We start from the raw sequence: 21,038 nt of genomic DNA on the forward strand, positions 1-21,038 counted from the left end.
CCAATTATTATTTTTTATCATTTGCGGACGAAGACAATGAGAATGACATAATAGAGCCAACGAACCATTTCCATGTAGGAAGATGCCTTATGGAGTTTCTTATTTACCTTCAGCACTCAGTCACTAGGGTATCTGATGCCCAGACAGCTATTTGACAGAAGGTGACAGTGGCAATTTGGGTTTGATAACTTCCTCTCTCATGTTTCAAGTCAGTGTTTTACTCTCATCTTAAAAATGCTGAGATCAATTGCTTTCATTTTTATTTTTATTTTTTTAAATTGAAGTATAGTTGGTTTATAATGTTGTGTTATTTTCTGGTGTACAGCAAAGTGATTCAGTTATACATACCTATTCTTTTTCATATTCTTTTCCATTATGGTTTATTATAGGATATTGAATATATTTCTCAGTGCTGTACAGTAGGATCTTGGTTGTTTATCCATTTTATACATAGTAATTTGTATCTGCTAGTCCCTATCTCCTAATTTATCCCTCCTCACTCTCTGTCCCCTTTGGTAACCATATGTTTGTTTTCTATGTCTGTGAGTCTGTTTCTGTTTCGTAAATAAGTTCATTTGTGTCATATGTTAGATTCCACATGTAAGTGACATTGTATGGTATTTGTCTTTCTCTTTCTGACTTTAAAGTTGTCTTCTTAATGTAACCATGTCTTGGAATTTCTCAGCCACCAACGGATATTTGATCTTTTGGTTACAATAGTGACAGTTTTGTTTATGCTGCCCAAAGGAAGTTAATAGCTTTTCTTTCGTTGAATGGCAATACATAGAAAGAAGAAGTAGTTAGTGATTCCTTTAAATAATGAAATTAACTCTGTTATTACTAGACTTGAACAGCGTCTTTTCCAAAGACCAGTCTGAGATTTCACATCATTATTCCTAATAGAACACCTGAGAACTGAGGTTACTCATCCACTGGGGAGGGAACTGAAGACAGAATTTCTGCATTTCAGTGTCTTTCTGAGCTGGACACCATTTTTTTTTCTACTTCATTTGCATTTCCTCTTAGAAAGTAATATTAACAGCATCAAAGTAGGCTGTACTTTTCAGGCATTAGCGCAAGACTCATAGGAAACACTCTTTAGGACTTGGTCATTCGCTCATTATAGCCTATGAAGAGAAAGGAACCCCTTAAAAATAAATCACTTGAAGCAGAGTGAAAAGTGTGTGTGTGTGTGTGTGTAGCTTTACTTCATAAGGAACAAAAATAAATTCATAAAAATTCAGATGGTTTTCTAATCATCTATTATCCAAGTTACTTAGTTTCTTGATTATGTTTGTAAATTTACTTGGATTACTTCCTTGATTGTATCTTACAAATATTTTTCAATAATTAAGACAGTGTAAAGGTTTGGGTAGACATTGTTCTGATCTGACTTGTTCTGCCCTCTGGGTTAGTGCACATGCCTTCAGTTCCATTGTTCTTATTCTTTGTATTCTAATTGCCTGATCATCTGGGAGGGGGATGTGGGCAAAATGAGAAGATGTGAGGGAGTCCCTGTGCTGGTCCCTCGCATATTGTCTCATTTACCCTCACCACAGCCCTGTGAAGTGGATAGTCTCAGTTTTGCAAAGGAGAAAACTAAAGTGGGTGCATGCCCCATGGAAGCTCACCTGGCAGTCAATGGCCAAAGCAGGATTCAAGCCCTGTTCTGCATGGGTCTCACCCCCTATTCATTCCACTTCCCTGTGGTGTGTGTCTGGGGGTAGCAGGCATGTCCTGTTTTACCAAGGGGCTGGTGGTTAGGTGGTCCCCCCTCACATTGTCCCCCTTCAAACGTTACACAGGATCTAGATATCAAACTTCAAAGTGGACAGAATGTATTTTCCCCTCAATGTTTAAAATAGAAATCTTAAGAATTTGTAACTTGAGGGTTAGATAATGTCCCGATATTTCATCTTAATTTTCCATCTATTTTTTGTTACTATCTTCAGACTAGTCAGTTATCTTTTTATAACCATCAAAGAAAAGCATTTCCTGTTATGTTTATTGCATTTTTGCACCAAATGATGAAAATTGAATACACTAAAAATGTTCAAAACAAATTATTTTTGTCAGTGATTTTTTAAATAATACTGGGTAGCAAAAAAAGAAATCTGGTGATAATAGTATTAATCTTTGATAAGAGTATTAATCATGGTTTTAGTAGGATTCATCTTTGTATAATTAATACTTTTCTATAAATTTCAGTGTGGATTTAAAATCTAATGGTTTACTATTAGTTATTCAGTCTAAAAATATTCAAAAATAAAATATATTTTCCTTTGTGGTTTATAAAATCTACTCTCACTTCCTCTTTTTCCAGCCCTTTTGGAAAGTGAATAAATAATGGCTTTTTATTGCTCAGCCATGAACAACATCATTATTACCCTTTTTCTATGAATCCAGTACAACTTGACAAATATGATGTTATTTACTTAGAGATAGGTAATGAATTTGAACGCAAGTCAGATATACCAAGAGATTGATCATATGAATGTCCTTAGTAAAGACTAATTATTCTAAGTATAAACTTTAATGAATTTTTTTTCTTAAAGAAATTTTGATATGATTTGACTGAGAATAAAAATAAAAGTAATAGGCTTTCAAGATGCCTCTGCTAATTGTAACATCAGAAGGCAGTTGTGAACGTCATGTCTAACTCTCTGCTGTTTGCCATCACTTAATACAGAAAGTATTGAACAGACAGTGGTCACTGAGTAGGAACTTGCTGAACAAGTGATCTTCTCAGGAGTAGCATGTTTATTTCTACCTACTAAAGACTCCGCATTAGGATTTTATTTCTTATTTAGGCTGTTTGTTCTTTGAGGTGTGACACTTAAAAGAAGAGAAATAGGTATTGAAAATTCCAAACTATATTATTCTTTTTAAAATTTTGCCTTTGCAAAGCCAAAGATTTAAATGAGTCAGTGCCTAGTGCTTTATAGAAAAATACCCTCTCCTGGATGGTTGTGGAATACTCCTCAACCCCCAGTCCGAGGTGTTGGTAAAGTGCTGTCATCTGCAGCCCCGTGGCAGAGAACATCTTCTGATGAAGGAGACATCGGCCTGTGGTCGCCTTTGCTCACAAGATGTTATTTTGGGTGTTGAAAGCCTCTTTGACTCCTGGAGAATAAGCATGGTTACCTTTTGCACACACTTGAGTCCTTTAGGAGGGACAGAGACAAGTCACTGGGGATGACTGTCACTGCCCACACCTGGCAGCTGTGTGGCCACCACCAAGCCCATCACTTCACATGCACAGCTGTATACTTCAGGGTTTAACATGTTCCTTTCCTAGTTCCTTTCCTTGAATAAGAATTCAATTATTGTCCCAGTCACATGACTGGTTCTTTTGTACATTACGCATCGGTTTCATCCCTACTAGGGTGACTGTACCGTCCAGTTTGCCTAGGACAGCCTCAGTTTATGCTTGTTGTCCAGGTGTAATTATTGATAGCGTCCCTTTCCACTTTTCACTTCTCACCCAGTTTAGATGACACATCAGCACATATTAAACCCTACCCTTAAGAGTTATCTTTGATCAACTACTATCTGCTTTTATGTTTGAGTTGCAACATGATATTTACATAATTCTTCATTTTTCCGTTTCCTCCTCCCACTGCTACAAATACTCTAAGTTTCTTAGGCTTTACCCTTTAATTTTACATGTATTACCCTGTTTTGCTCTAAGAATACTTGCCCTGAGAATACTTCCTAGCAACAGTACTTGGTGGAACTATTGAGGGACTTTGTGTAGCTCTAACAATTATATTCTTACTGAGCACTTGGAAATTCGGGACTGTCACTTAATAAAATATGCTGCAAAAACTAAGTTGTAAGCAATGATGACAGAATGAAGTAGTCTGATTATTTTAAGTGAGTTTATGGAAAAGTAAGATAATGATTGTTTTAAGTGTTCTTCTATAATAGTTAAAGCACAGTGTATAATGTCCAGACTATTTTGTAGTGTCTCTCTCTCCCCCCTTATCTATCATTTATCTGTCTGTCTGTCTATCTATCTATCCGTCTATCTATCATCTATCTTATCTACTAAGCAGGGACAAACTTCTGCAAAAATAGAACAGCAGTGTTGGTTTTCAACATCTGTGCTGCCCAAAGTGGGTTCTGATGATTATAATACATCCTGCTTCCAGGTCACATGAATTTCAACAGAGCACCCTTTGCCAGAATGCCTTAACCTGTATGGAATGGGGCCACTGGAGGAAAATCAACGAACTCAGAAGTCAGGTGTACAAAGGATAAAGGGCACTTTAGTGATCTTCCAGTCACACCACGGGCTAAAGTAACGTCTTGTCTCACCCGCTGAGGAGATTGTCCCTAACCCTCACTATTACACGGCTCCCAAACTGCACTTAATTTGATGGTTTTATTGAGCAAATTTATGCTGAGTGTTTTTTTTTTAAATCTCTGGCCCTGAGGCATATCTTCTTCAAGTCCCAGTTTCCTGTTAGTGAGCAAGTTTTCACTGCTGTAGATACTTTCTTCACACTTTTTCGTAGATTCGAGTGCTGACAATATTATTCATGGTATATTCCTAAAAGCAAAGAGGAATCTATTACAGTTGGCAGATGACAGGTTGAACTTGCTCTGTTCCTCTTTCCCCAGACCCTCTATTCAGGATGCAAAACAACTGAGTAACTTGAAAGGCATGCCTCAAATAAGAACATGTAAAAAAAAAATTGAATTTAGAGAAAACTCACCACTACCATTTTGCCATCTACAATTCGTCTTTTGATTGTGGTCTCTTTGTCAAGCCATTTTTGGACATGAATCATTGAGCCACCATCTAATTTTACGATACTCTATAAAAGCAGAAAGGAATCTGTTAGAAATAGCACTTTACTACATTCTAATCTACACAAGACTAGACATTTACTTTTTCATCTCAGTTTTGAAATTCTTTGCTCCAAAATTCTCACATCAGTTTTTGTCATAATTTAATGCCATCAGACTTGGAAAGTTTCAAGAGATTATTCAATTAATGCTTTTCTCCCCCAGGTAAGCAATACCTAAACTATTTGTGAATAATCCTTCTGCGTGCTCTTTTATACAATGACAAAGAGAGATCAGAAAAACAGTGAAAATGTGTTGAATTTTTTAGCTCTGAATCATTTGCCAAAGAACTGACTTTAGAGATGTGCAATGTTAATTAATAAAACAAGCCCAAAGTGACTGGATAATTAATCAAATTGGAATAAACCATGCCTAACCATCTTCTAGCTTTTACCTGATTGTGGACCAGGAGGATTCTTACCTTCACTTTGCGGTTGTCTGCTGTGGTTTCATCAAATTCTTCCCCCAGCTTGAAGGAGATCTCAAAGTTCTTGAAAGAACTTTCTGTCTTGATGTTAACCTTCTCCTTGTCAGCACTAATGGTGATTCTCGGCTTTGCTAACCCTGCAAGGTTCTGGTCTGTAACACTCATTCCTACAAGGCAGAGAAAACAACTTATCTTCTTAAGAAGTTTAGGAAGAAGTGCTAGTAATCACTTTTGGAAAGCAATTTTAAAAGAACGCACACTTCCCAGGATGAAGTTTTGAATAATATGTCATAAATGTCTTCAGTGATCTCTGTGCTGGCTGGATGAAGACAGACCACCCTAATCAGAAGATATGTCTAGTAATTACACTATTATACTTGACATTTTGAAAAGCTAAATTCACTTTTTGAGACTAGTGTGCCTCACCTAAAATCTTGGAGACTCTTGGACTCCATCTAAAATGTCTATTTGTAGGGTGACTTCTAGGTGATCAGACACTCATGCTTTGTCATGAAGTGTTGCAACAACAGTGCAGGGGTGTTATTATCCTCATTTTAGAGATGAGTACACCGAGTCTCAGAGAGGTAGAGAGGCTTGTTCTAGGTGATGTGTCTGGTAATAAGCAGAGCTGAAATTTAAATACAGGTTTTCTAACTCTCCAAGAATTTTAGCACACTTTTTTTCTTAAAGAAAAACTGAGAAAAAGACACAAATGAACTTATTTACAAAACAGAAACAGACTCACAGTCACAGAAAACAAACTTATGGTTACCAGTGGGGGAAGGGGTTGGAAAGGGATAAGTTGGGAGTTCCAAGATTTGCAGATACTAACTGCCATATATAAAAGAAACAACAAGTTTCTACTGTATAGCACAGGGAACTATATTCAATATCTTCTAGTCACCTACAATGAAAAAGAATATGAAAAGAAATATATGTATATATATATGACTGAAATATTATGCTGTACACAAGAAATTGACACAACTTTGCAAACTAACTCTACTTTGATAAAAAAGAAAAAAAACCCCAAGAAATGAAATTTTCAGAGTGTCTAATCTACTCTGAAAGAGTATGATTTATAAAGTCCAAGCTTCTCCCTTGTTAGCAGATAAAATTCAGGTCTGGCCAAGTAAAGGCGAGGTATGCAGGCTGGACCATCCGGCTGAGAGCCTAGCCCTACTGTTCAGGTTGGGGATTGTCCATTGTTGAACTTGGCTCCCGCTATAGGTGGGCAGAAGAGCTGACTCCCCCCTCTCTCAGTGTCCGCGTAGAACTCGAGCTCACATGCAGATCATCGACTGATGGGACGCCTCTGATGACAGAAAAGCAGTGTTAGGTGTGGATCACGGAAGAGTGAGGAGCTGGGTGGTTAAAGAGCAGGCTCCAGCTTTGCCACTTGTTAGCCTGGCCACGTTATCTCCCTTCTGTAACCAAGAGCTTTCTCAGTGGTCCAGGCAGATATCTGTAGTTCTCACCTCATAGTTGCTAGGAGGTTAAATGATGGTTCTTGGCATGCAATCGACACCTAGTAGGTGCTCAGCTGTTACTCCCTCTTGCACTTTGCTTAAGTCCAGTCCCCAGTCAAAACATGGCAACGTTTAGCATAAGCCTCAGGTTTCTCAGATGCCCCCAAACTTATTTAATTATTTATTATCGAAAAAAAAATTTTAAACTCAAAACAGAGGAGTCTATGAATCCAGGAAGAGATAGGGAAACATGGTTTTATTACTTCCTGAGAGAGTTCATACTAAAGAAAAAGTAACAAATATTACATTATGAGCACATTGACTTCTCGTTATGTATTGATCATTTCAACCAAGTTTTTTTTAAAAAAGTAAGATTAAAAAAATCCTTGACTTTATATCTATATATAAAATGAAATATTTACAATTAAATATATAAATATAATATTTATATAATTATTTGAATATTAAATAATTACTGTTTTTCTATCATTAGCAAAGAATAGTTGTTATTATAGACCTGAGCCACTATAAATGATGTTTACTGAACTTGAGTAAGAATGAAAGTATGAACAGAGTTTATACTTCTGAGAAATACCCAATGGTGAAAAATTCCATGAGAAAATGTTCCATTGCTCCAATAAAGCCTTTGAAATTTTGCAAAATAGTGTTTTAAGATATCTCCCATGTGCACCAGAACTCTAAAAATTAACCAGCCAGAAATTTTGTTTGTTGCTATTGCTCTTTTGAAGTTATAACTTAAAGCAAACCTTGAAACAGATTTAGCTGATAAATTTAATTATAGATAGGTATTACTGCCCATAAATGTGAAGCTGGGAAAAGCTATTTAATGAAATGACCAAGCTAAAAAGAATCTCTATCATGGGGGTAGGATGAAGTATTTTCAAAAAGAATAAATGGGTTTAAATATATGGATTAAAAAATTAGAAGGAAATAACTGTCAGCCTAGTATTACAAAAAGAGATAATTATTACTAGTAAGAAAAAAAGTGAAAGTAGATGCATAAGCTTTGTTAACATCATAAGAATATACTCTAGGATCATAAACGAAAGAGACAGTTGTAGGAAAATTCACTGCAAAGTGCAAACCCAAGCACATCACAAAATGCATTGCCAATTTCCAAATCTTGTGGTGGCATTTCTCACCCAGTTGTTTCAGGTATTCCTCAAAGTTTTCACTGGAGACCAGCTTCCAGGTTCCCAAGAAGTGCTCAATCATGATGGAAAGCTTGTTGAGAAGAGGCACTCACAACCAAAAGCCAAAGAAAGTTAGGCAAGACACTGCTACCAGTATCTTCATTTAAACGTCATCTTCATCACGTGACTCTTCTGAAATGGCCAATGGGCAGCAGCAAGACCAAAGGTTCTAGGCACCAGCATTGACTCACTTGATTTACCTCCAAATAAATAAACAAAATTAACATATTAAGCTGAATTGAAGTCAACTATCACTTCTAGCAAAGAGATTTACAACCCAAGAGTCACCTGATAAATACTACTTGTGGAATGGAGACAGTTTTCAACAGACATCAGCATTTTGCACTATGAATGCTGAGTCAGCTCTGAAGGCATATCCCAGCAAATGTCTAATGAACACCTGACTGAGGTGTCTTCCCATCTGATCCAAGGACATCCTTGCTTGGTCTACCTCAGCTGTTTTTCATTTGGACAAGTCACAGTGCCAGAGTACCCTCTTCATTAAAATAATATCTTCCCCTCCCTTCCTTGCAGGGTTGATGAATTGATATTAGTTAATGTAACTGAAATGCCTACAGTTGGTTGGAGTGAGGTATAGGGTATTATTAATATTATCAGTGTTGCTCATCAAGAGCAATTGTGGACTGGGAAGAAAAGTAACAATTATCACTGATGGTGTTTTGTGATATTTAGAACTACTGCATCCATTGTGTTACCAACTCAAAGATGAGGCCAAAACTGAGAATGACAGAGCCAAAGGGGGGGGGGGTGCTCAAGACCACTTTATTTCTGGAATCTTTATTAGAATTAATAAATTCCATTATTATTTAAATAACTTTGTATCCTGATTTTTGTTACAGCTTAAGCCTTCATGATTGACATGCCTTTGTAAATAGCGCCGCCTAAATTAATTTGGACTCAAAACAACCAACTCCAGGTATCATGTGGTGCTGGCCTTACACACAGCATCTCCCAGCTTTCCAGATCCAACTCAAACAGCTCCTCCTTGGGGAGACCGGTTCAGAGCTGGCTGATCCCTATTATGGGATACAATTATACTTTAATAGGAGTATTTTAGAAGCCTTTTCTCATGCTATTGCAACGAGTTATCCTCCAGCTGTCCCCTGAGCCACTTTATGAGTGCATTAAGCAAAGACAATATAACTTACTCACTTCTGTATCTCTGAGGTAGTGCCTGGTATATTATAGGTGCTCAATACATGTTTTGTGAATGAATGATAAAAGGAATAAACAGGGTTTATTTCATCTGAACTGATGGCTTTCCTCATCACTAATCTCAACCTCTCTAATGGCAACTAAAGATAAGGTTTTAATACATTGTCTCTCCTGACCTGCTCATAGGACAGCTCTCTCCCTGTGGTTATGTGATGGTGGAGGGGCTCTCAGGCTTCCTTCACCTTTGCTCAGTGTCTCATTGCTACCATACAAATCTCCCTTCTGCTTTGAGAAAGTTCTCCCCAGTCCTGCCACTACCATCACTAGCCTTTGGCTCCTTCGATTATTTTTAAAAAGCACCATTTTCTCAATTTAAAAAATTTCACAGAAGAATACTCTGTGAAGAATAATTGTTAATCCTAGTAAAAGAACTAGAATATAGTACCTTGTTATAGAACAGTTACGAGTCTTGTTTCCATGACAGTTTCAATGCGTATTTCTCCATGATCTTATTTTTCTATGCTTCTTCAGTATCTCGTTTTCTACATCAGCTTTCTGTCCTGTGACATTTTAGATGTTAAGTAGTTTTGAATAAAACTTTAATTTTGAGATGCTACATTCTCCATTGCTGAGGCATACTGATGAAATTAAATATGTACTAGAAGCTACAAAAGTATTTGGAAATATGTCTGCTAACTTATCGCTGTACATTGAATATTTTAACTGGAGCCACATTAGATTTTTTTCCTAATGTTTTATTGTGATGGAATATATTTATCATAAAATTAATTGTGTTAACCATTTCTAAGTGCACACTTCAGCGGCATTAAATACATTCATATTGTTTTGCAACTGTCACAACCATCTATTTCCAGAACTCTTTTCATCTTGCAAAACTGAAACTCTATGCCCATTAAGCAATAGCCTCCCACTCTCCCCTTTCCCCATTCCCTGGTGACCACCATTCTACTTTCTGCCTCCATGACTTTTAGTACTCCATGTAAGTGGAATCATGCAATATTTCTTTGTGTGTGTGTGTGTGTGTGTGTAATGGAGAGACTGGCCTAGTTCACTTAGCATAATGTCCTCAAGGCTCATCCATGTTGTAGCGTATCTCAGAATTTTCTTTCTTTTTAACACAATAATATTCTATTGTATGTAAATACCAGTTTGCTTATCCATCTGTTGATGGACATTTGGATTGCTTCTACATTTCAGCAACTGTGAACAATCCTCCTATAAACATGGGTGTACAAATACCTCTTTGAGACCCTGCTTTTAATTCTTTCAGGTATATACTCAGAAGCAGAATTGCTGGATCATATGGTAATTCTATTTTTAATTTTTTTAGGAAATACCCTATTGTTTCCCACAGTAGCTGTACCACTTTATATTCCCACTAACATGGCACAAAAGCTCCAATTTCTCCACATCCTCACTAATAAGTTATTTTTTAAAATAGTGTCTTCATCTTAATGAGTATGAGGTGGTATCGCATTGAAATTTTGATTTGCATAATCATGAATGATTAGTGATGTTGAACATCATTCCATGTGCTTATTGGCCATTTCTATATCTTCTTTGGAGAAATGTCTATTCAAGTTCTTTGCCTGTTTTTAAGTCAAGTTGTTTTTTGTTGTACATGGAACTCCAATGATCTGTAGTGATGCTTCAAAGCCCCACAATGTGCAGAAGAAACAATACACACACACACACACACACACAAATGAACACATACTCCTACCTAGCTAGGAAGCCTTATTATCGTTATTGTCTGCTTTGTATATCGGGGTACCATGGAGATTTTACTTGAATAAAAAGTTCTAGAACATATTCAACAGCTTATTTGAATAAAAAGTGCCATTGGTAAGAAAAAAAGGAAAATTTGGAAAACACTACAAGAACATTTGCATCATTATTCATTACAAGGCTGTCACCTCTTTCCTGGAATAAATATTATGGGATTATTTGGACTTAATTCTTGGGAGAGCCAGGGATAGTTTGGTTTACCAATATTTTTTCAGATTAAAATGTATAGCCTAGAAATCTTTTCCCACATTACTCATTGCTACTCTACTTCTCTCTCCTAAGGCTCCAGGACAGAGGGTGTGAAATGACAGTACCTGGGCCAGCTGTGGACTGTACACAATTTCATTACATTTAAAACTACCTTAGTAGTTAAGAGATAGTTACTTGACTATAGCTATGCTAAAGAAAGACTTCATATTTAGTAATAGCACATATTTATCATCTTCCACCTAAGACAATGGAAAATTCATAAATACTAATTTTTTCACCTTGGATTATTATGAAAAGTCACACTACTTATCCTGGAAACAAAGCACTAATACACTTTTTATTTCCATTACTGAATCATGAGTAACAAATTGTCAAAAAAAAAAAAAAAGAGAGAAATTGTCCAACACAATGAATAAATCATTACATCACCTTATAAATCTAAAAAGTTTTATTTAACCAACACAACCATATTGAATAAAATCAATTTGGGGGGAAATTCGTCACTTGCTAGTTAGTGGAAAATAACAACGTATGTTTGAACAACACATCCGACAGAATGTCGTAGAGTTGGATGCAAACTTCAGTCCAGCTCAATGTCCCTTGGCTTATGCTTTCTCATAAACTCTGGTGGAAATCACATCTTTCATGATACATTCCTAGGCACAAAAAAAATTGTTGGTAAATCCCTGAGACTAGATCACTTATGTTTTGTTTATTCATTGTCTCCTTCAGTGTTGGGAAAGAAGCAATATTCATCAGGAGATATTAGTTCTGAGTTCCTATAGATCCCTGATACTGCAATAAGTTAGGGAGATTGAAAGATCAAGAGGACACAAGCTTTGCCCTCAAGGAACCTTACAATCTATATGGTAAGTGGGAAACATAATTAGAAATACACAGTACAATATGGTTCATGTTGAGAGGGTTCGGGGATGCTTCCTGGGGCACAGTGTGCCTGGGCTGAGCTAAAAAGCATAAAGGGTAATTGCCAGGGTGAAACCAGAATCCCAATAGAATAACCTCTTTGTTCAACAAGGGCAGTTATCTACTTCTCTGGGTAGAGTAACGACAGTGAGATACCCTAGCAGTAGACTCTGGAATTAAGTAGCTAGAAGATACTCACCACCACCAGTTTGTCATCCACTAGTTTTCTCTTTATGGTGGTTGATTTTCCGTCCCACTTCTGCACTTGGACCAGGGCACCTCCTTCTAAAGTTACGATGCTCTGAGGCATAATAGAAATTGATGAAAGTGATGGAAAAAAATAAAATAAAAAATAGAGCGCCTTTATTTGAAGGAACATTTTGAGGTCACTAGTAATCCTATATTACAAGAAAATATTAAAAAAAAGGAGTACCCAAAATAATAGCATACAAAATTTTATTTATATGTGTGTATATATATAAATATATATATATTTATATATATATATATATTATGAGCAGAATATTATACAAACATGCATTTGAAAAAATACAGTGAAAATATATAGATAATAAACGTATGTTGAGATGGTGGTACCATAGGAGATTTTTTTCCTTTTTTCCTTCCATTCTTTTATAAACGTTCTCTAACATTGTTGTTACTTTAGTTGATGTCAAATGCTATATATATATGGTATAAGAAATAAGTTATGTTAATTGTTTTTTAAAATAATAAGACAACTTTATAAAAAAAAAAAAAAGGCCAAATTCACCAACTAAATACCGAAGGCAACATGGTTCAGATCTGGGAGTCAGGCATCGTTGGCCTGCGATGGAACAGATTTCCTCCTTTTGCAAATTGGCTTCTTTTTGTGGTCATTTAGAAACCAGGCACTTATTCTGCTTCGATCCCTTATTCCTCACCTTGACTTTCCTGTCATCTGCCGTGACTTCATCAAATTCCTGGCCCAGTTGGAAGGAAATCTCGGTATTTTTAAAGGTACTTTCAGATTTAATGTTGATCACGTCCCCATTCACACTGATGGTCACATTGGGTTTGGCCATGCCGGCCACTTTCCTGGTGGCAAAGCCCACTCCTAGAGTTGGGAAAAGAAAAATGTCAAATTTATAATTTCCTCTCATTTTTTTTTATCTAAGAAAGAGCTATAGTGGGGTGGGGCGGGGGGTGGTGGAAGGAGGGGAGTGTGCACGTGTGCCTGAAAGGAGAAAGGCACCAGTGAGACGAGTGAGTTTCTTAAAAGACTTATGTAACTATCTCCTGCAGATAAGTAAAGAGGCTAATATTTTAGGAAAAACTGAGGTACAAGTCTACTCTTGAAATCTCCCCTTCTGGGTTTCAGATACAACTCCTTAGAAGACCCACTGTTAATTTTCAACAAGAATATATATAAAGATCAAGTCTCCAGGAACATACAAATTTTAAAAGTCATTGTATTCTTAAATTACCTGGTCATCTCTACCATGAAGGCAGCCAGTCATTTTGCTCAATTCATGGAACAATTGGGGCACCTCGACATTTCCTTCTTAGATAACAACAGCGATCTAATCCACGGTCAAAGACAGAACTCTCAGTAGGATTTTGGTGGCCAGTATAGAGTTACTCAGTTAAAAAGTAATCTGTTTGGGTGTACATAAATCACATTCCATGGCATTAGCTGCCAGTCTAGTTTTCTTGGCTCTTCCACATGACGCTACTATGAAATGAAGATTTTGATTACTTATTCCGAAAGGCAAAATGCTTCCTACATTCACACCATTTTAGGATGGGGATGCTGTTCCCAATAAATCATGGGAAATGTTAAAGAACTAGGCATCAACTGTGAAAACTTCAAAGGATAAGAAATCACTATTTTGGGAGGTTTAGAAATTAATCTTTTGGTTCCCAATCACTTAAGTGGCAAACTCCTCTTTAAAAAAAAGAGAGAAATGTATTTTTCTTGTGACAGGGATTGGGTGAACAGTTTACGACCTAACATAGACAGCAGTAACTTCCTGTCACTGCATATGTTATACAGAATTTGTGACAGTCATAGATGTGTTGGATTTTTTAAAAGATGTGTACACAAATCTAAGCTACTTCTTTGACTAAAAGCTTCTTACAGGTACCACAGTTTTTAGACATAGTGAAGATCAGGGAGAGAAATATTATAGAAAACATGCAATGCTTTAGCTCCCTGTCTGAAAGTGGAGACAAGAGGGAAGACAATATGTTGATTCACCAAGTCTTGTTTCTGTTACAAAATATAACATCAAATATATGGAGTGAGTCAGCCTGCTGAATGGATGCAATGTCGGGTAGGACTCCAGACTTGCTGAGCTTAAGAAAAATCATCCTTTCCACTAGCTTGATTCTGTCCTTCCTGACCATCAATTAGCACAGCTAAGTTCAGGAGGCATCTTGCTATCTTTCATTTTCATCAGCACTTTATAATTTTAAAACACATGAGAATTTATATAAAAAATATTAAAAGTATAAATGTTTCTAAAAATCACTAGCTAAATAGTCTCAAATCCCAGCGTGCCTATGTCAATGTGTGTTAATTAGCTTAATCGAATCACAAATAGTGGATATTCTTGAAAGCTAGGTATCGCTCATGCTGAAGTCCCTGATTCCCCTCTTGCCTATAAACAAGGAAAACAGTAATTAGAGACAAGCAAAATATAAACTATATGATTTAGTAGAAAGTTAACTCTTAAGATTTAGGGAGTAAATCATAACCCCTAATAAAGATATTGTGAAAAAAATATTTCCCCAGTTTGCAACTCCTGGGTAAACTTGATCATGCACGGGAGATGGGGGAGGGGGGCCTCCCCTTGAAAGATGGATTTTCAAGACAGAAGCTGCCTGAGTGAAATCTTGCCTCTCTGTTCCTCTGCTTTATCTCCGTAATTATCTGGGGAACATTTGCTCAGCACACAGGCAATGTTAGCAGAATCTAAAAACCCAAAAGCCTCCATTATCAATAATTCTATGGCATTCCATGCAATTTCTGGTCAGACAAATATTTAAGCCCTTTAAGGAACATATTTTCTGAAATTAAGATTTATCTTTCTCCCATAAAATAATCACACATTTTAAGAAGTTGACCTTGAGACAGTAAAATAACTGGTTAATATACATTACTCAAAAAATTACATTAAAATGAGAAATACAGTGCTTCTGATTTCAAATGGAAATTAATGCATGCTAGGAACTACATATAATTTTATTTCCAAGTTATTGCTTATTTTATATGCAAAGGAGAACAAAGGGAAAAACAGGTCAAGAGCTAAGAAGACCAAAGATATGCAAGTTTGCAATGAAATAAAATCTTGTCACTTCTGTACACCGTAACAATTCCACTTACACCCTTTTTCAGTATCAGTTTAACTTTAGGAAGCGTTAGTTGTGACTCCCGTCTAGAATGTTTCTAGAAACAAACGATTCTCACTTTCTACTTTCACGGCCTCTCTATTGAAGCAGCATTTCATGTCTGGCCAGTACTTCCGGAGTGAAAAACAGCCATAAACCATTCTTGCCCAGAGCAAAAATTACACACCCAACCAATTTCCTTACCCACTTCTTTCATGTAATCATCAAAGTTTTCACTGGAGACAAGTTTCCAGGTGCCCACAAACGCATCGCACATTTTGTGAGCTTTCTGGGCTTATTCTTCAAGGTGAGAAGGAAGCTATAGCTTTCAGGAAGGTGCTATGACCCTCTGGAGTCAGATAATTTCCTTTTAAAGATGCCCAGAACATGTGACCTTAGGAATAACCAATTGAAAATGATATCAGATCATTTCCTTCATTACCAGCCTCTGCAGTTTTTCCTGAGTCATGTTTTTAATAGAAATTTCTCAACTTTGGTTCTCCCTGGCAAATGGTCATTGGACTTAGAATACAATTTATTTTTAGCCATTAACAGAATATTTTAAACATTCTTGTTCTGACAGTTTCATGTTCAGTGCATTGAATTTCCTCCTATTATTTTCATATGTGTTTACCCCAGTGTAGAAGCGAGTAAGGTAATTATCTTGGGATGAATTTTGACTCCCTTTTCTGGAGTTACTATTAAAATTACAATTGTGTGCTTCTTTTGAATTGAGAAAACATAAGAATTACCTTAGATACTCTTAAGTAATTGCAAAGGTTTTGGGGGCAACCCTGTCTCAGGATTGCCTGGTAATTATAACAAAAGAAGTAATGGCATTCTAAAGTACCCCAGGCTTCTCATTTCAACCATTTTATATGAATGAAAAAGAAAGAAATCAATTCAATTACCCATCAGGAATCTGGACAGTAAATTTAATTAATAAATGATAATTTAACCTCACTCTTTCATCCCCTAAATGAGAGTATAGGGCTGATTTCCAAAAACCCATTAAAAAAATAGGCTCCAATCCAAAATATACTCCCCATACTGAGAAAATTCACCCAGTTCCCAAACTATATTATACGCTCTAAATTTACCAGCTCTAGGGAGAGGGTATACCTCAAGTGGTAGAGTGCATGCTTAGCATGCATGAGGTCCTGGATTCAATCCCTGGTACATCCTCTAAAATAAATAAATAGATAGACCTAATTGTCTCCCCCCACAAAATAAATAAAAATTGAAGAGAAAAAGAAAAGAAAGATTTTTAAAAAATTTATCCAGCTGTAAACAGTGTTGCCTTAATTAAAAATACAGTTGGAAGTGGGGTGGTCACAAGCTATCAAAATCTAATTTCCTTCTTTTACCTGGTGAATAATTCATGAGAATGCTTTTCTAAAGTAATCTTGTATTTCAGTGTCCCCATCCTCTCCCTGCCCCATACCAGAATGATGGAAGATACACACGTGGGCAACAAGCTCCCGTGAGCATACCCAGATTTTAGAAATGAAAAAAGAAATTAAAGTATTGAGGGCTGATGCATCAGCGCACTGAGTATACCACTGGACAGTGTCTGCTGAGCACATGATTGATTTATAAGCGTCCTGAGGGCTTCCCAGAAATGTTTGAGGCAGAGTATTCTGGAAAAGACAGGATTTTCTGTAGGCAAACAAGTTGTTGTAAAATTCCGATAAAGTCACGTTCCAATAGTAGTTTTAATGAAAATGAATATATGTATGTATATGCATGACTGGGACAGTGTGCTGTGCACTGGAAATTGACACATTATAACTGACTACATTTCAATTAAAAAATAGTCATTTTTAATTGTTGCATATGTTAATGTTCCTTCTCCCTGGGCTGTTGCACAGATTCCCAGACTGTGGGTGGTGTACCACTCTGGGTAGGCTTACTATTATAAATTCTTTGGACAAGAAAATAAAAAATGAACAATCTTCATACAAGGATAAAAATGTTCTAAATTAATCATGGTTTTTGCTTTTTTGTTTTGTTTCTAGTTTGTTTTGTTTTTAGATTTTTTTTTTTTTTAAGAGAAGTTTTAGGCTTACAACAAAATTGAGAGGAAGGTACAGAGATTTCTCATGTGCTCCCTGCTCCCACACACACGTAGCCTCCCCCCTTCTCAGCGTCACTCACCAGAGTGGTACATATTTTACTAAGGATGAATCTACTTTGACACATCATAATTGCCGAAAGTCTGTATTTTACCTTAGGGTTCACTCTTGGTGTTGTACCCTTTATGGATTTGGACAAAAATGTAATGACATGTATTCATCCTTATAATGTCATACAGAGCATTTTTACTGCCCTAAAAATCCTCTGGGCCTTGCCTGTTCAGCTCCCTCCCATGCTGCCACTGCCTTCCCCCTGACCCGGCAACCACTGCCATGATTACTGTCTCCATGGTTTTGCCTTTTCCAGAAGGTCATAAGGTTGGAACCATACAGTGTGCAGCCTTGTCAGATTGCCTTCTTTCACTTAGTAATATGTATTTACGTTTCCTCCGTGTGTCTTCATGGCTTGATAACACCTTTCTTTTTAGCACTAAAGAATGTTCCATTGTCTGGAAGTACTACAGTTTATTAATACGTTCACCTACTGAAGGACATCTTCATTGTTTCCAAGATTTGGCAATTATGAATAAAGCTGCTATAAGTGTCCACACGCAGGCTTTTGTGTGGACATAAGTTTTCAGCTCCTTTGGGTAAATGCCAAGGAGCATAATATGGCAAGAGTATGGTAAGTTCTGTAAAGAACCATCACACTGTCTTCCAAACGGGCTGTACCATTTTGCTTTCCCATCAGCACTGAATGAGAGTTTCTGTTGCTCCACAGCCTCAGCGGCGTTCGGTGTTGTCAGTGCTCTGATTTGGGCCATTTTAATAGGTGTGTAGTGGTATCTCATTGTTTTCGCTTCCACTTTCCTGATGACATATGGTGTGGAACATCTTTTCGTAAGCTTTTTTGCCATCTGTATATATTCTTTGGCGAAGTCTCTATTAAGGCCCTCGACCCATTTTTTAAAATCATGTCGTTGGTTTCTTACTGTTTAATTTTAAGAGCTCTTTGTACATTTTGGACAACCAGCCTTTATCAAATGTGGTTTTTTGCAAATATTTTTCCCAGTCTGTGAAAAAAATGGCTTACTTTTCGAAATATATGTTGATGGTTTACTTTTAGTAACAAATTGCTTCAGACAGATTTTCAAATGATTGTCACATTTGAACAGATGTGCACTGTGACACTTCAATTTAGATATGTTTTTTTAGAGACGGACTGTCCAATACCATGGTCTCCAGTCAAATGTGGCTCCTGAATACTTGAAATATGCTAGTATGCCTGAGGTACTAAATTTTTTTGTTTTACGTAGTTTTAATTAAAATTCAAGGAATGATCCTGATTCAGTAATTGAAAAACTTTTACATATATGTGGAGGAATTTGAATATGTGGATCTATTTTTTCAGCTATGAATTTTATGAAATCTAAATGCCTATCCAACATTACAAAAGAAGATTTAGAGTCTGAATGGAGGTGCCCTGTTAGGATAAAATGTAAACTGAAGTTTGAGGATTTCTGGTCAAGATGGAAGAATGATAGGACCATGCCTCTCCTCATGATTACAACAAAACCACAACTGACTGCTAAACAACCATCAAAAAAAAAAAAAAAAAAAAAAAAAAAGACTGGAACCTAACAAAAAAAAAAACTTCTTCAACTGGAAACATAAAGAGAGAACGGTAGGAGGGCCGTTCTCACGATATAATAGGGTGGGCCACCCACAAGCTGAAGAATAGTTAATAGGCCCTCCCACAGGAATGAGAGCTCTGAGCCCCACGTCAGGCTCCCCAGCTCAGGGTTCCAGAATTGGGAGGAGGAGGAGATCCCAGGACATCTGGTTTTGAAGGCCAGTGGGGCTTAGCTCCAGGAACCCCATGGGACTGGGAGAAACAGAGACTTCATTCTCTTAGGAAGCATAAATAGAATCTCCTGTGCCCCAGGTCCTAGGGCAGAGGCAGTGATTTCATAGGAACCTGGGCCAGGCCTGCCTCCTAGTTTTGCAGGGTCTCCTGGGGAGGTAGAGGATGGCTGCGGCTCACCCATGGGACATAAAGGCTGGTGGTGGACATTCCAGGAGTGTTCATCTATGTGAGCTTTCCTCGTGGCTGGTATCTTGATTGGATCATTAGCACCAAGACCTAGCCCCACCCAACAGCCTGTAGGGAAGCCCCTGGCCAAATAACATGCAGGGTGGGAACACAGCCCCACCCATCAGCAGACTTCCTGAGCCACAAACTGCCTCTAGACACAGTTCTACCCACCAGAGGTCCAGGACCAAGCTTCACTCAGCAGTGAGCAGGCACCTGCCCCTCCTGCTGGGAAACCTGCACAAGCCTCTAGTCCAGCCTCATCCACCAGGGGGCAGATACCAGAAATAAGAAAACAACAACCCCAAAGCCTGTGGAAGGAATCCACAAACACAGGCCAGATGCTATACTGGAACCAGCTGGACCCTGGCCCTTGGGTAACAAGAGAGGAGGTACTTCTGGGACACATGAGACGTCTGCCACAGAAGGCTACCTCTCCAAGGTTGAGAAATGTAACTAACCCAACTGAAAATACAAATAGACAGATAGACAGTATAAGGCAGTTCAGGGTCTTTTATGGTTCCATATAAATTTTGGATTGTTTGCTCTAGTTCTGTGAAAAACATTGTGAGTATTTTGACAGGGATTGCATTAGACCTGTAGATGGCTTTGGGTGGCATGGCCATTTTGATAATGTTGATTCTTCCAATGCAAGGGCACAAGATATCTTTCCATTTCTTTGTATCAGCTTCAATTTCCTTCATCAATGTTTTACAGTTTTCAGAATATAGGTAACCTCCTTGGCTAAGTTTATTTCTAGGTTTTTTTCTGTTTTTGACACAATGGAAATGTTTATGCCAGTCATAAAATTCTGGTTTTTCAGTGAAAAAAAAATTAATGAAAGGCCACAAATGGCAAGCTATCCTCCTTTTTTGTGGGTGAGTTGTATTCCATTGCATATACATGCTGCATCTTCTTTATCCATTCAACTTTATCCATGTATATTTTTGAATTAATTCTTATTTTGTGGTTGGCTTTATTCCTTTAATAACTATGTAAGTTTAAAAGCTAAAGCTCTAAACGTTCTTAGAAACAATGAACAGTACATATATGTAAATTTTTTAATATGCAGTGTATTGTATATATGTATTTACATGCAATATATTGTATATGTACAGTCAAATTAAAACAATTCTATGTAATAAAATTGAAAAATGAAATTTTGAGAATTTTGAGAACAGTATGAAAAAAGTACAATATTTCATTAAAATTTTTACATTGATAATATATGTCAGAATGACAACATTTTAGATACATTGAGTTAAAATATATTACTAAAATTAATTTAACCTTTTTTTTTTTTTTTTTTTTGCTTTCTTAATGTGGCGACAAGATAAATTTAGATTACATATGTGGCTCATGTTCTGCTTCTGTTGGGTGGTGCTGTTTTGGAGTACCATGACATCAAGTTTCACT

The 21,038-nt window shown here is 37.0% G+C and overlaps 2 protein-coding genes and 1 long non-coding RNA gene across 3 annotated transcripts in view; 1 reads left to right on the top strand and 2 right to left on the bottom strand.

The window, feature by feature from the left end:
* The window catches only part of LOC123615867 (uncharacterized), an 82,192-nt gene that overhangs the window by 52,527 nt on the left and 8,627 nt on the right, over positions 1-21,038 (top strand). The window lies entirely within an intron of this gene.
* On the bottom strand, positions 4,252-8,102 carry LOC105066418 (fatty acid-binding protein 9). Its single transcript, XM_010951745.3, has 4 exons — positions 7,914-8,102; positions 5,276-5,448; positions 4,722-4,823; positions 4,252-4,555 (listed from the first exon to the last, which is right to left on the bottom strand). The coding sequence occupies exons 1-4, from the start codon at positions 7,984-7,986 to the stop codon at positions 4,505-4,507; spliced, it is 399 nt and encodes a 132-aa protein (XP_010950047.1). The 5' UTR covers positions 7,987-8,102; the 3' UTR covers positions 4,252-4,504.
* On the bottom strand, positions 11,590-15,817 carry LOC105066427 (fatty acid-binding protein, adipocyte). Its single transcript, XM_010951756.3, has 4 exons — positions 15,660-15,817; positions 13,007-13,179; positions 12,283-12,384; positions 11,590-11,815 (listed from the first exon to the last, which is right to left on the bottom strand). The coding sequence occupies exons 1-4, from the start codon at positions 15,730-15,732 to the stop codon at positions 11,765-11,767; spliced, it is 399 nt and encodes a 132-aa protein (XP_010950058.1). The 5' UTR covers positions 15,733-15,817; the 3' UTR covers positions 11,590-11,764.

Source organism: Camelus bactrianus, chromosome 29 (genome assembly GCF_048773025.1).
Source record: "Camelus bactrianus isolate YW-2024 breed Bactrian camel chromosome 29, ASM4877302v1, whole genome shotgun sequence".
Taxonomy (NCBI): Eukaryota; Metazoa; Chordata; class Mammalia; order Artiodactyla; family Camelidae; genus Camelus; species Camelus bactrianus.